This window comes from Schistocerca serialis, chromosome 4 (genome assembly GCF_023864345.2).
Source record: "Schistocerca serialis cubense isolate TAMUIC-IGC-003099 chromosome 4, iqSchSeri2.2, whole genome shotgun sequence".
In the NCBI taxonomy this organism is placed as follows: Eukaryota; Metazoa; Arthropoda; class Insecta; order Orthoptera; family Acrididae; genus Schistocerca; species Schistocerca serialis.
The window spans coordinates 784109627-784136993 of record NC_064641.1 but is presented as its reverse complement, the minus strand read 5'-3'; the positions used below and the strand labels follow the sequence as shown (position 1 = coordinate 784136993).

General features: G+C 39.6%; 1 protein-coding gene across 1 annotated transcript in view; it reads left to right on the top strand.

Annotated features, from left to right (window-relative positions):
- The window catches only part of LOC126474945 (iduronate 2-sulfatase), a 122589-nt gene that overhangs the window by 12812 nt on the left and 82410 nt on the right, over positions 1–27367 (top strand). Inside the window, exon 3 of the mRNA XM_050102465.1 lies at positions 15588–15881. Within this exon, the coding sequence (XP_049958422.1) occupies positions 15588–15881 (294 nt within the window). The remainder of the gene's footprint in view (positions 1–15587; positions 15882–27367) is intronic.

The window sequence follows — 27367 nt, the reverse complement described above, 5'->3', positions numbered from 1 at the left end:
TGCTGTTAGATATTACCCGCCGTTTCGTCAGTAACGCCCATGATGTCTGAGTAACAGGTGCACCCCTCCATTGTGCAACGCATAATTATCAAATATCTTGCGTGTGTAGGAGTTACAGTGGTGGAAATTTCCCAGAGGTTGGTGGCACAGTTTGATGATAAAACATTATCAAGGACATGTGTGTTTGCCTGGCATAAAAAGTTCAAGGAAGGACAAGAACGTGTGGAAAATCAGAAAACACGATTGCCATCCTTGGTCCAGCATTACAGACAAAAACATTCGTGTGGTTAAAGACATTATTAATGATGATTGACAGGAAATAGTATCAGAAATTGCACAAAAAGTCAGAACGAGTTATAGGAGCTGTCAAGCAATCATCACAAATGATCTACAGTTCTGTAAAGTGTGTTCCAGATAGGTACCTAAACTCTTGACCAAAAATCTGAAGCTGAGATGTTTGGAGGTCTGTCAGAGGCTTACAGCAAGGTTTGCAGAAGAAGGTGATGCATTTTTGAGTCCTATCGTCACCTGTGATGAAACAAGGGTTCACCACTCCACTCCAGAATCCAAACAAGCCAGTAAGGAGTGGCAGAGGAAAGGGGAGTCAGCACCATTAAAAACTAAGACTCGACTGTCAGCTGGCAAGGTTCTTTCAACCGTTTCTTCCAATAAGTGAGGCATTTTTCTGATTGATTTTTTGCATGAGTGATACACAATCAATGCTGCAAACTGTTGAACAAAGCTAGTGTTGCATATCACTGCAAAAGATGAGACCAATCGATTCTACAGGTCATCTTCCTCCACGACAATGCCCGACCCCATACTGCAGCTCTGACTGCCTCCAAGCTACAGGAAATGCACTGGACTACACTTGATCATTCTCCTTACAGCCCAGACTAATTGCCCTGTGATTTCCATTTATTTGGACCACTTAAAGAAGCTCTAGGAGGGCGACAATTTGAAGATGACGAGAGTGTGGAAGACTTCGTGCACAACTGGCTGGTGACACTACCCAGTTTTTTTTATGATGAGGGTATCAAAAAGCTGCCCATATGCTGGGACAAATGCATTTCCAAAGCAGGAGACTATGTGGAAAAATAAATTACAATTGCCTTGAGTTTTTCAATAAATGAATTTAAATACAAAAAAAAAAAAAAAAATCCATTTATATTTCATCTGCCCTTGTATAAGAAGGGTAAAAGAACAGACTCACAAAATTACAGACCAGTCTCCCTAACTTCGGTTTTCTACAGAATTCTTGAACATATTTTCAGTTCAAATATAATAAACTTTCTTGAAACTGAGAAGCTTATGTCTATGAATCAGCATGGTTTTAGAAAGGATTGCTTGTGCAAATGTCAGCTTGCCCTTTTCTAACATGATATACTGAGAACTATGGGTGGGGGGCAACAGGCAGATTTCATATTTCTACATTTCCGGAAAGCATTTGACATAGTGCCCATAGCTGGCTGTTAACGAAGGTACGAGCATATGGAATAAGTTCACAGATATGTCAGTGGCTGGAAGACTTCTTAAATAATAGAACCAAGTACATTGTCCTCAACAACAAGCGTTCATCAGAGACAAGGGTATCATCAGGAGTGCCCCAGAGAAGTGTGATAGGACCACTGTTTTTCTCTATATACATAAATGACTTGGCATACAGGGTGAGCAGCAATCTGCTGTTGTCTGCGGATGATGCCATGGTGTACAGTAAGGTGTTGAAGTTGAGTGGCTGTAGGGAGATACAAGACAACTTAGACAATATTTCCGGTTAGTGTAATGAATGGCAGCTAGCCCTCATGCGGAAAAAATGTAAGTTGATGTGGATGCGTAGGAAGATGAGACATATAATGTTTGGATACAGTATTACTAGTGTCCTGCTTGACATAGTCAAGTCTTTTAAATATCTGGGCATAACATTGCACAGCAATTTGAGATGAAATGAGCATGTGAGAACTGTGGCAGGGAAGGCATATGGTCAACTTCAGTTTACTGGGAGAATTTTAGGGAAGAGTAGTTCACCTGTAAAGGAAGCTGCATATCGGATGCTGGTGCACCCTGTTCTTGAATACTGCTCAAGTGTTTGGGATCTGTACCAGGTCAGATTGAAGGAAGATGTCAAAGCAGTTCAGAGGCAGGCTGCTAGGTTCATCACTGGTAAGTTCAAACAACAAGTAAGTGTTAACAGAGTTGCTTGGGGAACACAAACAGGAATCCTTGGAGGGAAGGTGACATTCTTTTTGAGGAATGCTATTGACAAAATTTAGAAAATCTTCATTTGAAGCTGTCTCCCAAACAATTCTACTGCCACCTACATAGATTGTGCATAAGGAAAACAAAGATAAGTTACTAGAAATTAGAGCTCATATGGGTGCATATAAACAGTCATTTTTCCTTCGCTCTATTTGAGTGGAACAGGAAAGGAAATGACAAGCAGTGGTACAGGGTGCCCTCCACCATTGCAGACTGTTTATGTAGATGTAGACTTGGACCCTCAGGGCAGTAGCAGGAGGTGGCTCAGCAATGGACTATGTGGTGGCAACTGCAGGAGGCCAGCTGAAAAGGACCTGCTAGGCAGCAATGGTGGTAGGGCCCGCAGCCAACTGGAACTCTATGTAGAATGAAGACAGCAGCAACCCAGTGCGGCAGCACTCCAGCTCTGTGTATGGGTGTTTACAAGCCACTCATAGGGGGCAGTATCTTTCTCATACCCCAATGAACTGACGCCACATAAATAGGAAGCGACAGTGAAGGCAAAGGAAGAGGCACCCAGAGGGGATATTTGTTTTGAGAACAGATAATTCTGTTAAACAGTATTCAAATTTAGTTCTCCTTCATGTTACACAGAGTGCACATAGGGAAAGTGCAATGGCCATTAAAGCTAAGTGGATGAGGAGAATGCAGGGAGATTGTGTGTTGTTAGGTCAGGAGACAGTCACAGAGAAAGCATCTGTTCTGGACCCACCACACTGCTCCTGTCTACCAGGAACCCACATTTCATTTGCTCACACTTCCTATTGCCTGATAGCATTTGCATGGCATCTCTCATCAGGAGTCCTCAACTGTGAGAACTATGCTTGGCCTGCAGCATGGTCTGGCTACAGATTGTTAGCCATGGGAGCAGTCACTTGGCTAGATAGCAACACTTGACTGGGGAGAATGAAAGTTTTTCAGCCCGTAGTTTTCAATAAAATATTCCTTAAACAAGGTGGCTGCTTGCACATAGTAGATGCATTGAGTCAATGAGAGAAACAGCAATAAGACCACAAACTTTCTAGCTTTATGATGAATCCTTTTTTGAGCTAGAGTTCACATACACACACATAGATATGCATACACATACACTCATCAAGACAGCTACATTTCACCAGCTGAACACACGGAGTGAGGGGTTGTGCTGGATGAACTGGGAGGGAGGGAGGGAGTGGGATACAGAAGGAGGCTGAAGGGGAAGGGTGGCTGCAGTAGGTGCACAGGAAATGAACGTAGCACAATCACTGATAACAGTGAGTTTGTCAAGCACACAGATATTATGACATAGAGCTGTGTATTGGAAAGGGTCACAGAACAGAGGAATGTAAAGAATAGGGAAGATGATGTAGCTGCAGGATGAGTGAAATTAAGAGTTATGGGGCAGCGGCTAGTAGAGACTGAGACCAGCAAGATTATGGGAATGAAGGACGTATCGCAGGGACAGCTCCTATGTATGAAATTCAGAGAAACTGGTGTTGGGGGGCAAGGGGGGTGGTGATCCAGAAGGCATGACTGTGAAGTAGCCATGTAAATCAAGCATTTTGTGCTGAGTAGTATGTTGCTCCACTGGGTGGTCAATTCGGCTCTTGGCCACAGTCTGGTGGTGGGCATTCATTTAAAACTGCAGCTGATATATATGACTGCTTTCATAGGTGGCCTTGCCTCTGATGCAATAGTACTTGCTTGTAGCTAGAATGGTTTGGGATGTGCAGGGTGGATACATTCGACAGTTCTTGTACCTGGCTCTTCCACATGGGTGCGACCCATGTAGCAAGGGGTTGGGAGGAGCACTGAATTCCTTGGCATTTGTCAACAGTGAAAATATAGAAAAAAAGTGAAAAAAGAAAAGAGAAATTAATTTGTTTCAGATTTTTATTGGGAGGAAAGATATTTGATTGTTTTTTGATGATACAAATGGTATGTAATGAAGCATAATGGAAAATATGCTTAAAATGGTTGACTGAGTTAAAGGAATTTTATTTTGAATGAATGATAAATATAAAAATGTCAGTGTTGATTATATATTTACTGTGTGTGTGTGGCTTTGGGGTGGGGTGTGGGTCCCTCCTGTGTGCTCCTAAATTATTTACATTCTTCCAGGACTTTCTGTTACTAAATGACTGGAGAATATGCAGTGCCAGATTTAAATGAAACTTATGATATTACTGATTGTATTGCTTAAAAAATTATAACAGTTATAAAAGTGAAAAAACAAGGAAAAAAATAACACCAAACAGTAGATAGCTGTCATGTTTTGTCTACATAGAGTTATTTAATGAGTATGCGGTTTGTGCTAGTTGTAAGCTGAAAGTACTCATTGGGCTGCCAAACAATTTTGTAACTTCAAATTATTAACACGAGTACAATAATATGAATTTGTAAGCTACTATCCAGAAGTTTAGCATAATCAGAGAATATAAAAAAACTGAAAGAGGAGAAGTAATCAGTCACTATAAATAATCATTATTTAATTGGATAGATAAAAAATCTTCTCACCAAGCGGTGACAGAACACACACATAAAAGATTGTCATGATTGACAAGCTTTTGGAGCCAGTGGCTTCTTCTTCAGGGGGAAGGAAGAGGGATGAAGGAAAAGGACTGGAGAGGTCTAAGAAAAAGGGTAGATTTTGGGAAAGTCACTCAGAATTGCAGGTCAGGGGAGACTTACCATATGAGATGAAAAGCAAAGACTGATTGTTGGGGACTGCACTGGATGAGATTTGAAAACCTAAGAGCTTAAAACCCACCTTTAAGCTCTCAGGTTTTATTCAAGACAGAGATTACTAATAAAACATCATGCACGAGTTAATAAGTTGTGTTGTTCACCACTATAAATAACCAATAAGACTTCTTCCACAAACTGGAACTGGGCTGTATGTGTAGGAAATCATTCTCCTTGCTTCAGATAGAACTGTTGTTGAAAGGTAACGAAAAGCAGTGCATTAAACTTATAATGTTAGTCATTTTTGTAATTTCACTGCGAGCAAAATATAGTCTCATGTTGAAAGTTATATGGCATAGACACACAGAAGTCATTTTTAGTCTTTTTCTTGAGGTAGAATTCTTAAATGCCATATAAAGACCAAGAAGGTGCTTCTGCTAGGAAGTAGTCATGAAAGGGGTGTGTATGAACCAATACAGAAGTCCCTGCTGTGACTTAAGCTCTCAGGGGAAATACCTTGGTAAAGAAAATCATGTAGTGGTTACTGGGGGTGCTGAGAACAGTTTGGACCATAACCTCAACTGTGCCATTCGAGATGATGTTAGGCACATTGCTGAGAATTCAGCTCACACAAATATTAAGATTGTGCCACTCTCTGAGTGACGTGACAAGTTCTGGATGAAGTGTTCCACTGGACATTTAAATACAGATCTTCATGAGTCATCCCCTTTACAACCCTGCCCCTCTCCGACACCTCTTGCCCCCCCCCTCCCCCCATCCCCCATACCCCCTTGCCGCACCCCTCTCGCTCCTGCTGCCCAGAGCTCAACATACACGGCAACACGTCTGGTAAGAGGTAACTTGCACAACTAATTTCCAAAAGCATTTAGTATAAGCATAAGACTGTCCATTCCCTTTGATTTTCAAAATTTTGTGTAGGTCTATTTTAAGGTAAATCGTACTAAAAGATGGAGCTGCCAAATAACTATGGACACAGTTGGAATAATAACTGGAGAAAAAAACTGGAAGCTTGGACAGTACAAAAGTTAATGATCATAATATATTTTGGACTTCTCCATTAAAAACATATAAAGCTTTTTCAATAAGAAAAACAGTGCTCTCATTTCAGAGGCAGGATACCAAAAAGGCTAAAGGTATTTCTACAGAAGTATTTTTCATAACAAAATAGTAACATGGAAGTTACAGAAATTGAGTAGAGGCACCTTGTAGATGTAAGATGCGGAAAAAAGAGAGTGGCTGTTTACTCCAAAGTCCTTAGGCCTTATACCTCAATGAATACTGCATTGAACAGCTATTTGTGTGCCATACTTTAGTAACAGGCTGAGAAACAGCCCTGCCCCCTATAGGTTCCCAGCAGGAGATGTTTTAAACATCATTAAACAATTAGAGGAGTACTAATAAAACTTAGCAGAAGTAACTGATTATATGTGGAGATTTAAATATAGATTTCATCTCAGATAGTTCTGATTAAGAACACCGAGGCCAGCTGTGGATTGAGCCCCAGAGTAATATTTCTAACAGGAACAGGAGGACATAGTGCAACAGTAACTGATTATTTTTGAATCCAGCTTCTTTAATAAAATAGATGTAAGCCACATGATGAATGATTTATCTGACCATGATAGTCAAATGGTGGTGATACTGCATCCCCATCAATCAAGTTTAATTAAGAAAAAAAAGTAAAATTTCACGGAATTGTGAATGCTGACTCAATTGAACTCTTCACAGAGAATTTACAACATGAAAAATGGAAAGAAGCTTACCAAGGCCATGCAGTATGTGAGAAATTGAATTATTCTTTTAACATTATGAATCCAATTACTCTTACAGCAGGTCAGATAAATTTACAGCAGAAGGTGAGAAAAAGGGTTTTAATACCTGACACCAAAATGTCTTGTACTGGGAAGAGAGAGCTCTTTTTTAATGCAAAGGACTACCTCTAACCATTACTTAAGAGTGTACTAAAGCAATATGACAAAATTTCTCAGCACGTCGATAAAATAGCAAAAATCATGTATTGTGCACAAAGAGTTCAAAATTACTTGAACAAAGCAAGGACAGCTTGGAGGATTATGAGACATGAAACAAATAAACTCAGTAAGGCAAATGATACTGAACATCCCAGATGATAGCAGCGAGCAAGAGAGAAGATATGAAATTCAAATCAGTAGCTACTACATGTAATGAATTCTTCCCAACAGTAGCTGAAAGCATGGGGACAAAAACCAATGCCTCACATGCATGTCCAATATACTTTCTTAGACAGGTAATGCGTATTCCACCACCGGACATCAGTTTTGAACTCACCTGTTTAGAGAGATCAGAAAAATCTTTATGCCACTAAAGAGTAATAACTCTTCTGGCTATGGTGTTGTATCATCCAAAATACTAAAACCTTGTGCTGACTTGGTAGTCCCACCATTGTAACTAATTGATGTCATGATGTATTTCCTGAAAGACTGAAGTATCCAGTAGCAAAACCAATATACTGAAGTGGAGATAAGCAGCTGACCTCTAAGTATAGAAGTATAGACTGATATCCCTCCTTTCCATGTTCTCAACTTTTTTTTCCGAGATGGTAGTGTACAACAGAATCATAAGTAAATAGTAGCAGATAACAGACTAAGAAGTAAATAAAGTTCTCCTTCCAGTCCTAACAGGCCAATTTGGCTCAACTGACTGCCATGTCATCCTCGGCTAATGGCATCATCAGATGCAGTATAGAAGGGCATCTTGTCAACACACTACTCTCTTGGTCATTGTCAGGTTTATTGACCTTGGAACTCCTGCTAATCAGTTGAGTAGCTCCTCAATTGGCCTCACAAGGCTGAGTGCACAGTTAGTTTTTTTTTAAATTCTCTTTTCTGTAATTTGCCTTCAAAATAGTCTACTAAATGACAGTACATCACAATAAAATCTAACACTTAATTGTCCCTTGCTCAAATGATCATTTCATCCTCTATGGATTCTTCTATTGAATAGCAGCATTTCTCCCACAGAATCTGCTGTAGCCTCATTTTTAAAGTTTCTGGCTTCATATTAAATGTGTTTTTGCCCATTAACTTGGGTATTGTCATCCTCATGTATTGTGGAGTCTGTGCATATAATTTCAACTGGTGTGTGGGTAGCATAAAATTATTTTAATTTTTGTGTTATATGTATGGTTAAAATGATTCTCATCAAATAATTTTTGTCTGCTGTGTAGAAAAATTATAATTTCAAAAATTTATATGGAAGTAACAGTTAGGATTTGCAATTTCTGAAATAACGGGTGACAAGACTCTGTTCACTGTGCAGTACACATGTATCGGACAATTTAGATACACTACTCGAACTTCCCCAGAAAATTATCTCATATCTAATGATAGATTCAAAATAATTGTGATAAGTGATTTTTCTTGTACTCAAGTAAGTGGAATTTGCTAGTAGTTGTGTTGAAAATACAAAACTGGTTAGTATGTTTGATAGGAAGTCAGTATGTCTATTCCAGCTTAAGTTCTTGTCCACATTTAGTCCCAGTCTTTCATGCATTGATTGTTATTTTGTATTTTAAGTTCCACACATTTCAGATGTTTGGTTTTGAAATGAACTGTATGGGTTTTTGCAATGTTGAGTTTCAACCCATTGAATTGGAACCAGTTTTCTGAGGTATCCAGTGTGCTTACGATGGAGCTCGGATTTTTTTCTGCATTGTCATCTTCAGTTAAAAACAGAAGTATTGTCTGCAATCAGAACTGATGGAGAATTTGTGTTTATGGGTAAGTCATTTACTTAGATAAGAACAGGATTGGTCCCAAAATGGAACCTTGAGGCACACCTTGTGATGCTGTAATCCATTTAGAATAATAGTTCACTATATCTGAGGTGATAGTTACTCTTCATTTTCTCTTGTGTAAGTATGAAGTTAGCCTATTTAGTCCATTGTCCTTAATCTCATATTTGTCTAATTTGTAGATAAGCAAGTCATGGTTCACGAAGTCAAATGCTTTCATGAAATCACAGAAGATACCTGTAATTTTACTCCTCTGATGCAATGGTTTGCCTATCTTTTCAATAAAGTTATTCACTGCATCCATAGTTCTTTTTTCTGGTTGAAATCCAGATTCGTTACTTATAATAATATCATTTTTTACAATAAACTTCTTGATCCACATTGCTGCTACTTTTTCTAACACTTTTGACAGGACTAGAAGAATAGAAATGGGCTGATAGTTTCCCATGTCTTTCCTCGACCCTTTCTTGAACAGAGGTCTAACTTCGGCATACTTAAAAACATTGGGAAAGCATCCCTGATCAAAAGACTGGTTGAATATTTTAGTTAGGGGAGGCGCTATTATGCCACAAACTGTTTTAATCACTTTAGTGGGTATCCCATCCCACCCAGCATAGCTTTTAATTTTTATGATGATATAATATTTTCTACATCCTTTATTATGCCTTTTTTTAAATCCATAAGATACTCAGCTTCTTGGTGGATTCCTAAGGGAGTTACTTTATTCTAATACTCTGTTACATCTACATCTGACTTTGCCAGATTTATGAAGAATTCATTTAAACACTCTGATATTTGAGCTGGGTTTACGATAAAGCTATCATTTACTTTAACCCAAGACATTTCATTACTACTAACTCTAACACCTAACTCTGATTTGACAACAGACTACACTGCTTTTGTTTTACTTTTATGTTGTATAATGAACTTATTGCTTGCCATTTGTTTGGCTGCCTTCACACTTTTTTTTAATATAGCTTTATAGTGACGAACATACTGTAGTAGCACCACCATTTAGGCTAGGGAAAGTTTGTTTAGTGCAATATTCTGAGCCCAAGTTACAGCCAGGTGCAGGCCATATTGCAGTGAGTTACACATACCAACAGTTGTGAAGTAGTTTAGAGGCCACAGGGCCATCAAATTGCTGAAAGAGTATATGTAGCAGTTTTGCATTTTGCAAATCACAGGTAGAAGGGGCCCACTGGCCAACCTAGCGTGTTATGAGTACGTGATGCGAAGCGGCGCATATGGCAAAACAGTGGCACATGTAAATAGGTGCAGGTTTCTAATGAGATTGATTCAAGTGTGGCACCTCTCCTGGATGGCTGGGCATGTCACACCACCAGCTACACACAGCAGCAGATGAGGCGCCAGCGTTCCAGTCCACAGCGGGTCGCTGGTTTGACCCTCTGAGGCCGACGCAGGGTCCGTAGCCAGCCAGCGGCGGGCCACTCCATGGCTCGCTACTGTGGGCAGTCATCCTAGCTTCCAACATACGCCAGAGGCATCCCCAGCCGAGATTCGGACTCTGGATCATGGGCACTTGTTGTCGCCACGATCTTAGCCACACCGGCGAGAAGCATGCAGCTGGCCACCTGCAGCTCATGCCAAGCGGTGCTGAGTTGGCAGGGACGCAAGCTGCTGAGTCAACTCCCGGCGTCCTGATGATGCCACAACTCTGCTGCCATACTAGGCCGACACACAACAGTACGTGCACAGGTCGCTGAGGCAGCCATTCTGTGCCAAGCCCTTTCGCAGACAGCGAAGTGGTGTCCTCAGCATTGCAGGACCCAGTGACACAGATTGAGAGGAATGGGGGCACTGTAGTTGGAAACAATAAATCAGAAAGCTCGGACAAGTCTTAATATGGTGCCTTCTACCTCTTCCCACTACATTTGGTGTTGCTGTCACATTCAGTGGTAGAAGTTGCCACTACATTTGGTGTCAGAATAGCGGACGTCATCTGTACAGTACGATGTTCGAGCCCACCACCTGTATTACATTCACAAGATGTGGTGAGTTTTGACCAGTTTTCTTTTGAGTATTGGACGTTTTCTTACCTTTTTTTGTGTTTTTGAGTATGGCTCATGGCATGCCATTTTAGATGTTTTGTGTAGACATACTTTTTTTTCTTTTTTTTTGTCAGAATAATTCTCTTTGGGGCAATAACATTTTTTTTGTTACAGTTAATTACTTTTGTGTTGGGTTGAGTATGATGTTACCAAGCATGATGATACTGAGGTGTGAGGAGTCGGGTTATTCTTGTACTTAAATGTTTTGTTTCGGGACTAACTGGGAACGAAAGCAACACAACGGCAGAGTCATGGACGTGAAGCGTGTTGTAACCAGGAGTGGTACGGATTTTGTTGGAAAAAGTAGCACAATTGACAGCAGACAATACGCATTTGAGAAATGAATTAACATCTAGAAGTGAGTGGGAAACCGCATCTGATCAGTTGTTGTTGCCTAGGGTGCAGGAGATTGATCCAGCTGCTGCGAGTTTGATTATTCCATTTTCTGGTTAGGCATCTGTTTGTGGAGGATTTGGAGACCTCTGCGGTGATGAATGGTTGGTCTGATGAGCAGTTGTTACATATAGCTAAGATTAGATTAACGGGTGAAGTGAAAACATATATAAGGTATTCTAAGGCCTTAAGGAAGGCAGGATAGTTAAAGCAGTTAAAGGAAGGACTTTTACAAAGCTACAAAAGACAGAATAGCGCTCAGTACTTGAGAGAGAGGTTAAGTACAATGTCAAAGAGACAGGGGAAGATGATGGAGAAATTTGCGGACAGGATAAGGGAAATTAATTAGTATACTTACGAGTTGGGTCAGAGCAATGAAGCGAATAGCATTCTGTTGCAAGAGGCTGAGCAAAGGGCACTTGTATTTTTGAGAGGGCTACCAGTGCATATGTCATGGAAAGTGTGTGAAGGGACTCCGAAAGATTTGTATTCAGCCATTCAGCTGGCAATTCAATGCGAGAAAATAGACGTGGCAACAGGGGTACGCAAGAGGCAAACAGTGTTTACAGCGGGTGTAAAATGTTTTAAGTGTGGTTGTACGGGACATGTGCAAAGGCAGTGTCCCAGTCACTGAGGAATAAAGGAGGAGTGGAAATCGGCAGCAGGGAGGATGGAGAGGTGGAGATAGGAGAGGTGGACAAGCATTAAATGGCAGAGGGGGCCCAAGACCCACCTAAGGGAGCTCCCATTTAATTTCAATGCTATGAATACACATGCAGAGGTGGAATGTTCAGTGGTAGGATCCATAGGAACTAAATAATTTAAGATTTTGTTGGACACAGGGGCCAAGTGTCAGTGGCTACTAGGAATATAATGAGACAAAGGAAGCTAGACCCACCATGTTATACGTTGCGTGGAGTGGGGGATATGGAGGTCACGCCTTTGGTGTCTGTGACAGTTGACTTTCGAATAAAGAAAGTCTGATTTAATGCATGCATGGAGGTAGTACTGTGGGTAAGCAAGGGCTACTACATGATTCTAGGAGTAGATTTCTTGCATCAACATCATGTCAAAATTGACTTTGGACAACAAACTTGGTGGAATGTTATTGCAGCTAGGGGAAAATGTTGTCAATGCAGAGCTGTCACAAGGGGCATTCAACGTAATGAACAAACCAATTGAACTGCGTACATTAGCATTAAGGCTTAATTTGCATGAGTGTGTGTCTAGTGGCACCAGGAAGTTGCTTTGGGTAAGTGTCAGGTCAAATCTACCTGTGGGTACAGTATGTGTTATTGAACCATTGGAGGGTAATGAAGTTTTGGGTCCATTGGGTTGTTTTGTGAAACATAGTGTTGTATGCATACAGGAGGGGAATGGCAGGTGAGTAGTTCCCACGAATGTGGATAATTTTAGTGCTGTAGATGCAAATTTGAGGAAGGGAGTTTTAGTAGCAAATATGGATGTGCCAGATGACAAAGACTGGTGTTCGAGTGGTAGGCAAAACTATCAACCACTAACTGCCGATAGAACTGCATTGCATGACAAAATTGAACATTTGAAAGGAGGAGAAAGAGAGCATATGGAAGAATTATTGTGGGAATTTAAGGATTTGTTTTTTCCACAAGGGCCGTTACGAGCAACTCCATTAGTTCAACATAGGATACCAACAGGGAATGAAGCGCCTGTTTACCATAAGCCATAGAGAATACTGAGGTATTTTCAGCCAATTGTGGAGGATTTCATTGATCAGCAGCTTGCAGATGGTATTATAGAGCATAGCAATAGTTGCTGGGGAGCAGGCATTGTCGTTGTGCCTAAGAAATCTATGGATGGAACTAAGAAATACAGGTTCTGTTGTGACTACCGATACCTCAATAATAAGACAGTAATGGATGCATACCCTATTTCAAACATATCGGAGACCTTGGATCACTTAGGACAGTGCCAGTACTTTTCTACGATGGATTGGACAAGTGGTTATCATCAGTTAGAGTTCGCTCCAGCGGATCATCCAAAAACTGCTTTCTCTACTCCTGGAGGCCATTACCAGTACATTATAATGCCATTTGGTTTGAAAAATGCTCCGGCAATGTTTCAGGAGTTGCTAGACAGTGTCTTGAGGGGTTTGAAACCATGGCAGTGTCTGGTCTATTTTTCAAGTAGTACAACATAGACAGTGGTTAAGTAAAGTCTTTATGAGGTTAAGAGCAGCTTGTTTGACTTTGAGACTGGAGAAGTGTCATTTTGCATTAGAAGAAGTAAAATATTTCGGTCATATTATCGGTAAGGATGGAGTGCGAACAGATATGAGGTTGGTACAGACTGTAAGGGATTTTCGGGAGCCGAAAGCAGTTAAGGAAATGCAGTCATTCATCAGAATTTGCAATTTCTATCGAAAGTTCGTGAAGGGTTTTGTAGATTTAACACAGCTGTTGACGCACATGTTACGGATGGGTGTGAAATTTGAGTGGACAGAAGAGTGTTGTAAAGCATTTGACAAACTGAAAGAAGTGTTAACATCAAGTCTGGTTCTTGTGTTTCAAGATTTTGAAAAGGACTTTATACTAGCATGCGATGCATCAAATCAATCATTTGGGTGTGTTCTTAGTCAGGAAATTGATGGGGAAAGAACATCCTGTAGCCTATGCATCTAGGTAGTTGAATGCAGCAGAGAGGAATCACTCAACAACTGAGAGGGAAATGGAGGGAGATGCTTAGAGTAATCTATGGAATCACATATTTTAAATGTTATTTATATGGGAGAAGATTTTGGGTAGTTACAGATCATGCTACATTGAAGTGGTTGTTGGGGTTGAAGGATCCATCCACTAGACTCGCTAGATGGGCTGTGAGGCTTAGTGAATTTGACTACGAGGTGGTGCACAAGCCTGGGAAGAAGCACGGTAATGCAGGTGCACTAAGTAGGAAGGTGGCAAAAGTAGAAGTCATAGGTTATGACCTAGCAGTATGGCAAGAATTACAGGATGCGAACAATGATTGTAAATTGTATCAGACACAGCCACAATTTAATATGTACAATGGTCTTCTGTGCAGGAAATGAAGTTAGGGTCAAGGGTAGTGGAGCCAGCAAAGTTGAGGGATGAGGTTTTAAAGGAAGCACATGATCACATGTTATCTGGTCATGGAGGGTGTCGAGCAACGAGTAGAAGAGTGGCGGGAGGTATTGGTGGAGAGGTAAGAAAGTAGATGTGGATCAGTATATCAAAAATTGTATACCATGTGTGCAGAGAACAGATTTGAGCCAGAAACAGATACAGCTACAACAATTGTCGAAGTCCCATTTCCATTCTCTGTGCTGGGGATTGATGTCTTAGGACCTTTCAGACGAACACCATCAGGGAACAGATTCATTCTGACAATAATAGACCACTTTTCAAGGTATGTGGAGATGGTGGCTATGCCAAATCAATAGGCAGCAATGGTCACGCAAGTATTAGTAAACAACTGGATTTTGAAGTTTGGTGTACCGGAGACAGTAATTACTGACCAAGGGACCAACTTCATGTCAGATTTAATGAAGGAAATGTGTGAATTGTTGAACGTAAAGAAGTTGAGGATGAGTGTGTTGCATCAACAGGCCAATTAATTACATAATTAATTAATTAATAAATCAATAATATGCTAGGAATGGCAGTTAATTAAGAAACAAGCTGTGTAAACAACACCTGTTTAATCCTACAAAGAAAGTCACATACATTTTCGAAGTAAGATTTTTTCTGTTAACTGCATTGTAGTAATTTATAACCATTTGAAGCACAAATATAGGATGTTAAATATGTGATAGTTGAGTGTTATTCAAGACTACAGAAGTAGCTTCTGGCAACTAACACTCTCTGTTAATCTATACCTCAATTTGTTCCACATACCTCAACATTTATCTTTAATTAGGTAGGTATACAATGTGATATATGAATGAATTACTTAATTAAGAAGTAATTAATAAATCAATAATATGCTAGGAATGGCAGTTAATTAAGAAACAAGCTGTGTAAAATTTGCAAGAGCTGATATCAATGGAATAGATCAACACCACTTGAACTTTGTGAGTACAAATATCATTTCAGAACTAAACAAAAGTCAAGATTATTTTACGGTTTGAATGAATGCTGAGTCTTTGTCACTTCTGCACTGGACGAAATCTTGAGAGCAGAAAGCCACAAATGTATTTTTAATGTATGATCTTTGCAGTATTTAAAAAATTTCTTGTTGATACATATTGTTATGTGATGGTACCATGTATTTTTGTTGTCAGCTATCTGATGAATGTTATTATTTTGCAAAAGCTTCTTCAAACGTAGCAACAAACGGAAACCTTTATGTGAACCTGTAAACTACATTTATTTGAAGTTATTGTCTAATTGAAATATTGTTTGTTTTTCTGAAAGGTATTTCGTCTAACTACAGTGATGATCAGCCATATAGCTGGTCTGAAGAACCTTTCCACCCACCAACAGAACAGTATCGAGATAGCCCCGTTTGCCATGGTACTTCAGGGCAGCCGGGGAGAAATTTAATTTGCCCTGTCTCTGTTGAACTACAGCCAGGAAAATCATTGCCAGATTTACAGTCACTTGAAGCAGCAAAAAAATTTCTGCGTGAGAAGAGAGAGGAGCCATTTTTATTGGCTGTTGGTTTCCATAAACCTCACATTCCCTTAAAATTTCCACGAGAATATTTAGGTATGCTTGTACGTAATTTTATTCATATCTCTTCTGCTTGAATTGCATGTTAGTTGCTTAGGAACATTTATATAAATATTTGGTCTTGTTGTCTCTAACAGTAGTACTCAAGCATCAAAGAGCATTCGAACATGTATAAAATAAGAGGACTTTATTTACATAATATATTGTTGGGATGTACTGCAAAACAAGAAAAAAAGGGAAAAGGGGGGGGGGGGGGGGGCAGTCGCGAGGGCACAGAACATTGAATTGTTAAATCTGAGGATTTCCCTCAAGAGTAAGAGATATAAAGTTTTCTGTACCTTTGTCATAGTGTATAAATGAGTAATCATATAAATATAATAGAGGGAAACATTCCACGCGGGAAAAATATATCTAAAAACAAAGATGATGTAACTTACCAAACGAAAGCGTAGGTGTGTTGATAGACACACAAACAAACACAAACACACACACAAAATTCAAGCTTTCGCAACCAATGGTTGCTTCATCGGGAAAGAGGGAAGGAGAGGGAAAGACGAAAGGATGTGGGTTTTACGGGAGAGGGTAAGGAGTCATTCCAATCCCAGGAGCGGAAAGACTTACCTTAGGGGGAAAAAAGGACGGGTATACACTCGCACACACACACATATCCATCCGCACATATACAGACACAAGCAGCTTGACCTTGTGTCTGTATATGTGCGGATGGATATGTGTGTGTGTGCGAGTGTATATCTGTCCTTTTTTCCCCCTAAGGTAAGTATTTCCGCTCCTGGGATTGGAATGACTCCTTACCCTCTCCCTTAAAACCCACATCTTTTCGTCTTTCCCTCTCCTTCCCTCTTTCCCGATGAAGCAGCCGTCGGTTGTGAAAGCTTGAATTTTGTGTGTGTGTTTGTGTTTGTTTGTGTGTCTATCAACATACCAACGCTTTCGTTTGGTAAGTTACATCATCTTTGAGTAATCATATAGTTTGTTAATAGTAGGTTAAAGGGAAATGTTTCAAACAGCACACATGTCCATATTTTTTCTGAATATGATACTGTATGTTATTTGTTCATGTTGTATTGTTATCTGTTTGAGCAATAGGTATCATTTGGATTTCACCAGCAGACTTCTTTACATCACAGAAAGTACATCATGGAGCTTCCAGCACTGTACAGATGCTGAAGGGGCACCTCAGAACAGGCAGCAAGAAGATTCACCAATGAAGAATATCCAACAATAGAATTATATAAAAAATATTTGTAAAGTATCTACAACTCATTCAGTCTTATTGACATATTCATACTGAAAGCCCCCCTTTGCACAAGTTCATATAATTGTGCTGACTACAAGAACACACATATAATAATGAACCCAATATTTTATTACTTCAAGAATATTGGTACAGAAAAAACTTGCCACGAAGTGGCTGCTCTATTAGTCCAAGGCATGTTGGTTGAAAGTGAACATGTGACTGAGAGTGGGGCTGGCTGGGCCCGACTCTGTAAGCTATTGGCTGGCCGATAGAGTGAACTGTGGAGAGGCTGCTCACACATTCGAAAGTGGAGGCCTCTACTGGTGCTGCCATGTTGTGACTTCTGTGGTGTGCCATACAGCTGCAGGCCCAGCTTGCAAGTGGGGAATCTTTTTCAGAAATCAGCTGAAAGATATTTCAAATACCATTTTTACTTTAAGGCATCTTCAGTGGAATCTATAATGATCCAGTTTTGTTTTGATAAAAGATATTTGTGGACTTAAAAAAAGATGTGAACTGTTTTATAATCTACAAATATCACATATCAAAACAAAACTGTATCATTCAAGAGTCCACTGAAGATGCCTTAAAGTATAAGGCAAAAGGTGTCTGGAACAGATAAATTACATTGGAGCAAGGAAGATGGCTTTTATTTACAAAATGAATGAAAAAGAATATTAGTGGTTAATATATAAAAATTAAAGTTACTCCAAAAATATTTTATGGCTTTGCCACCCAGTGAACCTCACATTTAGTGATCCTGTAGTTGGATACAAATATGAATCAAATTGAAACTCAAGATACAAGGTGCAAATAACTATGAAGAATTCTGATACTGGAATTTAATACATAGTAGAATGAAGAATTTGCTACATTTACTTCATCACAAACATACTCATGTGGCAACTGTGGAGTTAAGATACGAATCTTGATTGGAAGAATTTTGGGTTGAAGATTAAAATATGAGAAGAAATTAACTAAGAAGATTTTTGGTGAAAAAATTACAACATTTTGGTTGGCATGAACTCCCTCATATGGTACCGTCAGGTGAAACATGATTCTACTATGAGGACACTGGATACAAAAAACTAAGGAAGAAGAAGCGATCAGAAAATGAATAAAATATTACTTTCATCTGGTCTTCAGTCACATTGCAGGATTTCTTGAAGAATAATTTATTTGCAACTGATTCACCCAAGATTAAATAGTCTTCACTATTGCCATGTGGAACATGGATATAAATTACTAAGAGCAGAATACATCACCACCTATGTGAGAGCTTTCATACAGTAGACAAAGTTAGGCAACTACACAAAATAAAATAAACTACAGACTTTATAATAACTTTCAGTGAAAAATACAAAGAAAGATTAAACTTTGAAAAACACCTGAATTAATTAATAGATTAACTGATATTTAAATTGAAAAACTGTAAATATATGTTGTGAATTATGTATATCCAATATTTGCACCACATAAGAAACAACAATATATACAAGTAATATAAACATTTAATTATTAAATCAAGAATATATTCAATGGTGCAAATTTGGACTGAAAACAATTTTTAAATACTTATTATTATCTGCAAAGAAGAAATAATATTGTATTTTTTGTGACAACATAAATAAACACACTGCTGTCAGACAATACAACAACAAGACAAACATGCCCTTAAACATTATCTGATGACATATGACAACAAATATTAAATTTCAAGAAGATACACAACAAAAGGAATTTAAAACGTTTTTCAGGAACATTTTAACCCAAATATCCATGTTGCAAGTAACTAGACATATTTTGAATGCACTACAACTTCATCGAGTACAAGCTCAGCCTATAACACAAATATTTTGAAAACAAGACAGCAGAGTGTGCAGTAGTCATGCTCTACTACAGTAACATCAGTTGGCAATTTATACTACACTGTTTCAACTTCTTCATGACATAGCAGTTAGCAAACACCATAACCCATACATTCTGTTAAGTAATATCATGGTCAGGTTGATCAGCAGAAAAATGTATTTGACAACAAACTAAACCATAATACATACATCATATATGGACAAAAGAAAAATGCAATTACAATTAGTAATGCGTCCAGTCACCCGCAGTGTCAATAATTGCTTGGCACCTCCATGGCATGCTTGAAACCAAGTTTTCCCTGTACGCACTTGGGATAAGCTTCCATATGCTTCAAATTTGCATTGACAGTGGTTTCAGAGTGAAGATATTTTCCCCTTGCAACTTCTTTTTGATATAAGACCATACATTTTCAATACCATTAGTGTCAGGTGACTATGAGGACCAATCTAGTACCTGCACACCTTTCTTTTTTTTCCAATCACTGCAAAAGGCTGACACAGTGCTTCAGATCATTGTCCTCTTGCTGGATTCAAATATCATTTTGTTGATAAACCAGCATACAGAAGTTGGTATCAAACATCTTTGATAAATGTGATGTGTAAGCTGCACTCATATCTCTTCTGATGTATCTCGGTCAAGAATTCAAAATAAACTAATACTTTATGGGGATTGCATGAAGGACAAAGGTTCTCTCTATTGGGTTGTGAAATGCCAATCTTGCTCTTACTTAGCAGCCTATATGACTCGAAGCAGATGACACATGGCAAAGGAGAGAGGTTACATGAGACATCGGCAGCCAGCAGCAGATGCAATTGATGTTTTGTAACATGCTTCTTAGTGGAATCCTCTTAATTATAATCGGTTATGTTCTGTTCTTTTACAATTCAATATTTTGTGAAGTGATTTGTCAATTGTAGTTTCTTTTGTCAGCTGATCAAGTGAAGGGGTACTTAGTGACATAAACAATATGTCAGACAATGTGTTATTTAACAACTTGATTGCCATGTGAATTAAAACTAACTCATTCAAAATTTCTTTTTTGGGCTACATGAAGTAAATACAACCCTCAGACAAATTCTCATATAAAACATCATGGAGCCATGGTGTCTCACAACAGCATGATGTGACTCTGTGTACTGTATGATTATTCTGATATTCACAATTAAGCATCTGACAGAGGGTTCATCAAACTACCTTCAAGCTACTTCTCTACCATTCCCCTCTCGAACAGCGTGAATACTTAAATCTTTCTGTGCAAGCTCTGGCTTCTCTTATCTTACTGACATGATCATTACTCTTTTTGCAGATGGATATCAACAAAATTTTTTCACATTTGAACGAGGAAGTTGGCGATTTAATTTTTTAAGAGAAGATCATGCCACAATGAGAAGTGGCTTTGTTTAATGATTACCATCCCAATTCATGTATCCTATCTATGGCACATTCTCCCTCATTTCACTATAACAAAAAATGAGCTGCCTTTCTTTGAACTTTTTCAGTGCCCCCTATCAATTGTATCTGATGTAGAGCCCATACCACACAGCAGTCCTCCAGAAGAGGACAGACTTGCATAGTGCAGGGAGTCTCTTTGGATGACCTTCTAACGCTTTGGACGACTTTTTACAGTGGTGATGTATGTGTGTAAAGTACCACTTCTTCAATGATATGACTTCCTTGAGATTGTCAGTCGACTTTCCTTGCTGGTTAGCTTGCTGCTGCAACCTCCTTTTCTCTTCATCTCCGAAGCATGTTTGCTAGGAACACAGATGTCTCTGAGCCTCTGGTTTAAGCCTTCTACTCGGCTCCAAACTTCAGCCAACCGCCTGTACGAACTGAGGATGACCTCTGAACCCAGACGGCAGGAGTCATTGGTGCCGACATGAGCAACAATTTGCAGTCGGGTGCACCCAGTGCTCTCTATCACCGCTGGCAGGGCCTCCTCCACATCTCGGATGAGACCCCCCAGCAAGTGAACACTGGCCTTCTTCCCCAACCTTTCCGCTATTTCCCTAAGGGGCTCCATCACCCGCCTAACGTTGGAGCTCCCAATAACTAATAAACCCCTCCCCCCGTGTGCCTGCTCAGACCTTGCTGAAGGGGCGGCCACATGTCCACTCACAGGCAGAGCGGGCGATGCCACACGGCCAGCCTCCACATTGACCCTCTGCCTCATGCGCCGCAAACGCCGCTGAACCCGCCACTCCCCTTGGGGAGAGGGTGGCCCAACTGCGCCCGGTACCCGCGAAGATGTCTTGACAGCAGGGACAGTGGGTGAAGCATGTAGCACCTGGGGTGTACCATGCGACGCACCAGACTCCCCACTGCCGCTACACTCCGAGGCAGCAGCCTGAAGATGGCTGACTGCGGCCATCAACACGTTCAGCTGTTCACAAACAGTGACCAGCTCCTCCTGCGTCTGTACACAGCAGTCACACATCCTATCCGTCCTAAGAAATCAATTTGCTGTAGAGAGTTAATCAACTTTTAACTAGACTGCTAATTCACTAAAGGTGGCTGATTGTTGACTAAACTGTGGTTGCTAGACACTTCTTGTAGAAAACAATGAAAATAGCACTGCCTGTCTCTGGACTGTATTGAAAACAAACACTAGCACTACTGGCACTATGGTTGACTAAAGGGACTCTCTCTGACTGTATTCAAAACAAACACGAAATCTATGGAACACTATTACTAGCACTCGACAATTAAAGCTTCCTAAAAGCAAAAACACACGGAAGAAGAAGCGACAAGTAATAAAAATACAGTTAATACTTAAATTAACGTAGCTCGCTGCACAGCAGATGTGAAGCAGACGGCAGTTACGACAACACTGACACTACTGGCATTATGGCTGACTAAAGGGACTCTCTCTGACTGTATCCAAACTAACACAAAATCTATGGAACACTATTATTAGCACTCAACAATTAAAGCTTCCTAAAAGCAAAAATACACAGAAGATGAAGTGACAAGTAATAAAAATACAGTTAATACTTAAATTAACGTAGCTTGCTGCACAGCATACGTGAAGCAGATGGCAGTTACGACGACACTGACTCCAAACTACTTACAGTTACGATATCAGAGTTTGCTATTTTCTCTTTAAAGCTTCTTTCTACATTATCCACTTGTGTACTTACACCTGTAATTTGCGATTGAATGACAGGCATTAACTCGCTCTGCTTATCTACACTTTCGGCCCCTGCTTTACAGCATTAAATTTAACATTACACACCTTTTTGAAAGATCCTGATTTTTCATTGATTTCTGATTCTATGTTATTGCATCTGTCCTCAATCTCAAATTCTAACTTTTTTGATAACTCTTGGAAATTATCATTCTGTTTACCACTAAGGTCATTGAACATTTTACACTACTGGCCATTAAAATTTCTACACCAAGAAGAAATGCAGATGATAAACGGGTATTCATTGGACAAATATATTATACTAGAACTGACATGTGATTACATTTTCACGCAATTTGGGTGCATAGATCCTGAGAAATCAGTACCCAGAACAACCACCTCTGGCCGTAATAACGGCCTTGATACGCATGGGCATTGAGTCAAACAGAGCTTGGATGGTGTGTACAGGTACAGCTGCCCACGCAGCTTCAACACGGTACAACAGTTCATCAAGAGTAGTAACTGGTGTATTGTGATGAGCCAGTTGCCCGGCCACCCTTGGCCAGACGTTTTCAATTGGTGAAAGATCTGGAGAATGTGCTTGCCAGGGCAGCAGTCGAACATTTTCCGTATCCAGAAAGGCCCGTACAGGACCTGCAACATGTGGCCGTGCATTATCCTGCTGAAATGTAGGGTTTCCCAGGGATCGAATGAAGGGAGAGCCACGGGTCATAACACATCTGAAATGTAATGTCCACTGTTCAAAGTGCTGTCAATGGGAACAAGAGGTGACTGAGACGTGTAACCAATGGCACCCCATACCATTACGCTGGGTGATACGCCAGTATGACAGTGACGAATACACGCTTCCAATGTGCGTTCACCATGATGTCACCAAACATGGATGCCACCATCATGATGCCATAAACAGAACATGGATTCACAAAAAAAAATGATGTTTCTTCATTGAGTACACCATCGCAGGTGCTCCTGTCTGTGATGCAGCATCAAGGGTAACCGCAGCCATGGTCTCCGAACTGATAGTCCATGCTGCTGCAAACGTCGTTGAACTGTTCGTGCAGATGGTTGTTGTCTTGCAAACGTCCCCATCTGTTGACTCAGGGATCGAGACATGGCTGCACGATCCATTACAGCCATGCAGATAAGATGCCTGTCATCTCCACTGCTAGTAATACAAGGCCGTTGGGATCCAGCATGGCATTCCATATTACCCTCCTGAACCCACCGATTCCATATTCTGCTAACAGTCATTGGATCTCGACCAACGCGAGCAGCAATGTCGCAATACTATAAACTGCAATCGCGATAGCTACAATCTGACCTTTATCAAAGTCAGAAACATGATAGTACGCATTTCTCCTCCTTACACGAGGCATCACAACAATGTTTCACCAGGCAACGCCGGTCAACTGCTGTTTGTGTATGAGAAATCAGTTGGAAACTTTCCTCACGTCAGCACGTTGTAGGTGTCGCCACTGGTGCCAACCTTGCATGAATGCTCTGAAAAGCTAATCATTTACATATCACAGCATCTTCTTCCTGTCGGTTAAATTTTATGTCTGTAGCACGTCATCTTCGTGGTGTAGCAATTTTAATGGCCAGTAGTGTATTTACATGAATGTGCAGGGAACTAGTTAATTCATTCTTTAAATCTATCTTAAATTTCTCTACTTTATTATTTAAAGTGTCAAATTCAGTCTTCAAATCTCCCACCTTCACATAGATTACTAAATTCTTTACTTTGTGAATCTACCTTGACACTTAACAAACCTGAAGTTTCATTCTGAACGTCCAATTTAGTATTTAAAGTTGTACTCTGAGCACTAATTTATCATTTAAAGTTGTACTCTGAGCATGTAATTTAGCATTTCACTGCAGACTCTGAGCATTTAAAGCTTCATTTAATTGAGCGTTTACTAAGTCTAACTTAAGATTCTGAGCTTTGATTAGATTTACTAACTCAGACCAGTCAGGCCCTTCTTTAGTAATTCTCATAGCCATGGCTGGTTCTGATGTCTCTCTAACTTGTATACTGTCCATACTTCTATAGTCTTTGGCTCTTGTGAGCATTTAATACTAATTTCAATTATACCAATTACAACAGTAAAAGTTTACCCCACAGTATTTTGTAACTCTTCTTACTAGAGTAATAAAGTTTTTATTTCACGCTCACCCAGCATAGAATTCTCGCTGCATAGGTGGGCAGATGTGGCGGCAGGTCAGCACAGGTGAACAGAAGTTGGTGCCGGTGGCGTTGGATGTAGGGTGGTTTCCCTGTCTGCATCTGCACGATGCGTGTGAGAGCTGTATTCTCCCCACACCAGATCTTTGTAGTTGAATTGTTCTCGGTATATCTCTTCTTAGTCCAATACGTCAAGATCTTCTCTCTGGTCTTTTAACATTATGACTTCCTTACATCTTTCCCTTATTATTCTCTCATCTTGTTATTCTCAGTTGCTACGGCAACACATAATATCTTCTTATCTCATTTTCACCTCAAAATTACTGTTTTCTTCTGTCCTTTCACACAGGTTGCCAAGTTCTAATGCTTTGGATGACTTAAAGTGGTGAAGTATGTGTGTAAACTGCCACTTCTTCAATGATACGACTTACTTGAAATTGTCAGCCGACTTTCCTTGCTGGTTAGCTTGCTGCTGCAACCTCCTTTTCTCTTCTTCTCTGAAGTGTATTTGCTAGGAACTGGAATTTCTCAAGAATCTTTCTACTTATAAAAATAAGCAGACATACACAGTTTCTTTTGCTTCACTTAACAATGTATATTTAAACACCAAACTTTTACAAATCTCATTCTCCACATAAAAAAACACTCTCAAGTAGGTCTCCTCACATATCCAAAGGTTAGAAACAAAGTTCATTTACACATAAGAAAAAGTTGGCTTAAAAAAACTAAGTCCATTCTCATCCTGAATCTCAGTACATGTTGTATCCTCTCCAAGCCCAACCCGAGAATAAATCAACAATATTTCAACTGTTATTCTTTGTTTCACTACAATAGTCAGAGTTATAAAACAGCATGGAACAACATAGAAGTTCCTTGAGTCTGCTATGTTCTTTCATTAAACTTCTGTGGCGTGATCAGCAAACACTTGTCGGTGCCGTTTTTACCACCATGTCTACAGTCTTCTTACTACACACTTCAGACCTGCACACACAGACAGGCGACGCACAGTAGATAGGCTCTCTCACACTTATATTTAAAATATCATGTGTTCGAGATGGTAGAAGGCAGAGTGGTTCTAGAATTTATGCAGAAATTCTCGAAACACTACAACCTGTTGTGTCATCTAAGAATTCTGCCAATAAAGTACTGTCTTTGGTTTACTTTCCCCACAACATTATCTATGTGATCATTGCAGTTTAAGTTATTCATAATTTAGTTGAGTTAACAGTCTTTAGTTTTGTCTGATTTATTGTGTAATCAGAGTTTAGTGGATTCCTTTTGTATTCCTGTGGAAGACTTCACACTTTTCATTGCTTAGGGTCAACTGGCACTTTTTGCACAATACAGATGTCTTGTCTAAATCATTTTACAATTTGTTTTGTCATCTGATGTTTTTGCAAGATGATAAATGAAAGCATCATCTGCAAATAATGTAAAAGGGCCACTCAGATAGTCTTCTAGATTGTTTATGTAGATCAGGAACAGCAGAGGGCCTATAAAACACCCTTGGGGAACATCAGATATCATTTCTGTTTTACTTGACGATTTTCCATGAATTACTATGTACTACCTTTCTGGCAGAAATCTGTGAATCTAGTCATGCAACTGAGGTGATACTCCACAGGCATGCAATTTGAGTAGAAGTCATTTCTGAGGAATGGTGTTGGAAGCCTTGTGGATATCTAAAAATATTTTATCAATTTGATATCCCCTGTCAATAACACTCACTCGCCTACAATCAGCAATGCATTTATTTCTGTTTCTGATTCATGAAATCAGGTAAACAAGTTGTTCTTGCTTGCATCATGGCAGTTGAAACAAAATATAGTATCTTATATGTCGTTACTGCTCTTAACAAAGGCATAACTGCAGAGCTGCAATACATACTAACTTCATCACCACTCAAAGATAAATACAGTGCATACATTAGTCAATCAGTTATTACAATCACACATCAAAAGATTTGTGAAACGCTTAAGAGCAGTGGAACTTGGATGTAGCATGCTATAGTTGCTTCATTGCAAACGGGCACTAGCAGCAAAAGCCATTTATACTGACATCCTGTGCAACAAATTGTTCTCACATTTCCCAGCAGATGTATATAAAATTTTGATTCTGTGTACGTGGGACTCGGATGCACTGACACATACCACAAATTGCATAGTCAGACTTTGTCTCTCCACAAGCACTGCAGCAATGTCCACAAAAACACACATCCAGAAGATAGTTCAAAACCAGGTGGTTGAAATTGTATAAATTGCAGCACTACAGGCAAAATGATTCAGCCAAACAACAGAACAAGCAGAAATAGTAATTTACCAAGGAAATTAAATGCTTTTCAATAGCATAAAAATTTCATTGCAGAAGTTGATAATGTCACTTGCATTGTGATGTGGAAAAAGTGAAACATGGCTCAGGATCAGTTGTAACAGCAGAAGCTTCTCAATTTCATAATCGTCAATTATTTTTAATGGAGCATGCAATAAAATTGCAGTTTTTGATAGACATGGCACCTGCAAATCTGTATACCTATGGAACCATCTTCCATGACCTAGTGAAGAAAATTGTAACAAAGAATACAAAAGAGGACAAACATGTTGATGTTGAATATATACAAACGAGGGCATCACGAAACAACGAGGGGCATTCAATAAGTAATAAAACACTTTTTTTTTTTCAGAAAGTAGGTTGGTTTTATTCAGGATTCCAATACACCACAATGTTCCCAACTCAGTTGCTGTAACACCTCACTTTTTAACATAATCTCCATCCAGTGTGAGGTCTTACGCCACCTTAGTGGAAGGGCCTATATGCCTGCAAGGTACCACTCTGTTCATTCTTATGCCAGCTAAATGTAGTCAAGTAAATAAGAGCAAAAGCTGCTACTCTGAAAAAAGCTGTTACCTCTTCAGTTACACTATACAGTTATTCAGATAATTTGTAGAATGAGTGACTAATAAGGTTTTTTTTATTATTTTGAATTGAACTGTTATGGATTCCCAATTTCTAGCTTCATCTTAGAAAAGGATCGTGTTGAATCTGTTCTCTCTGTAATTTATAATTAC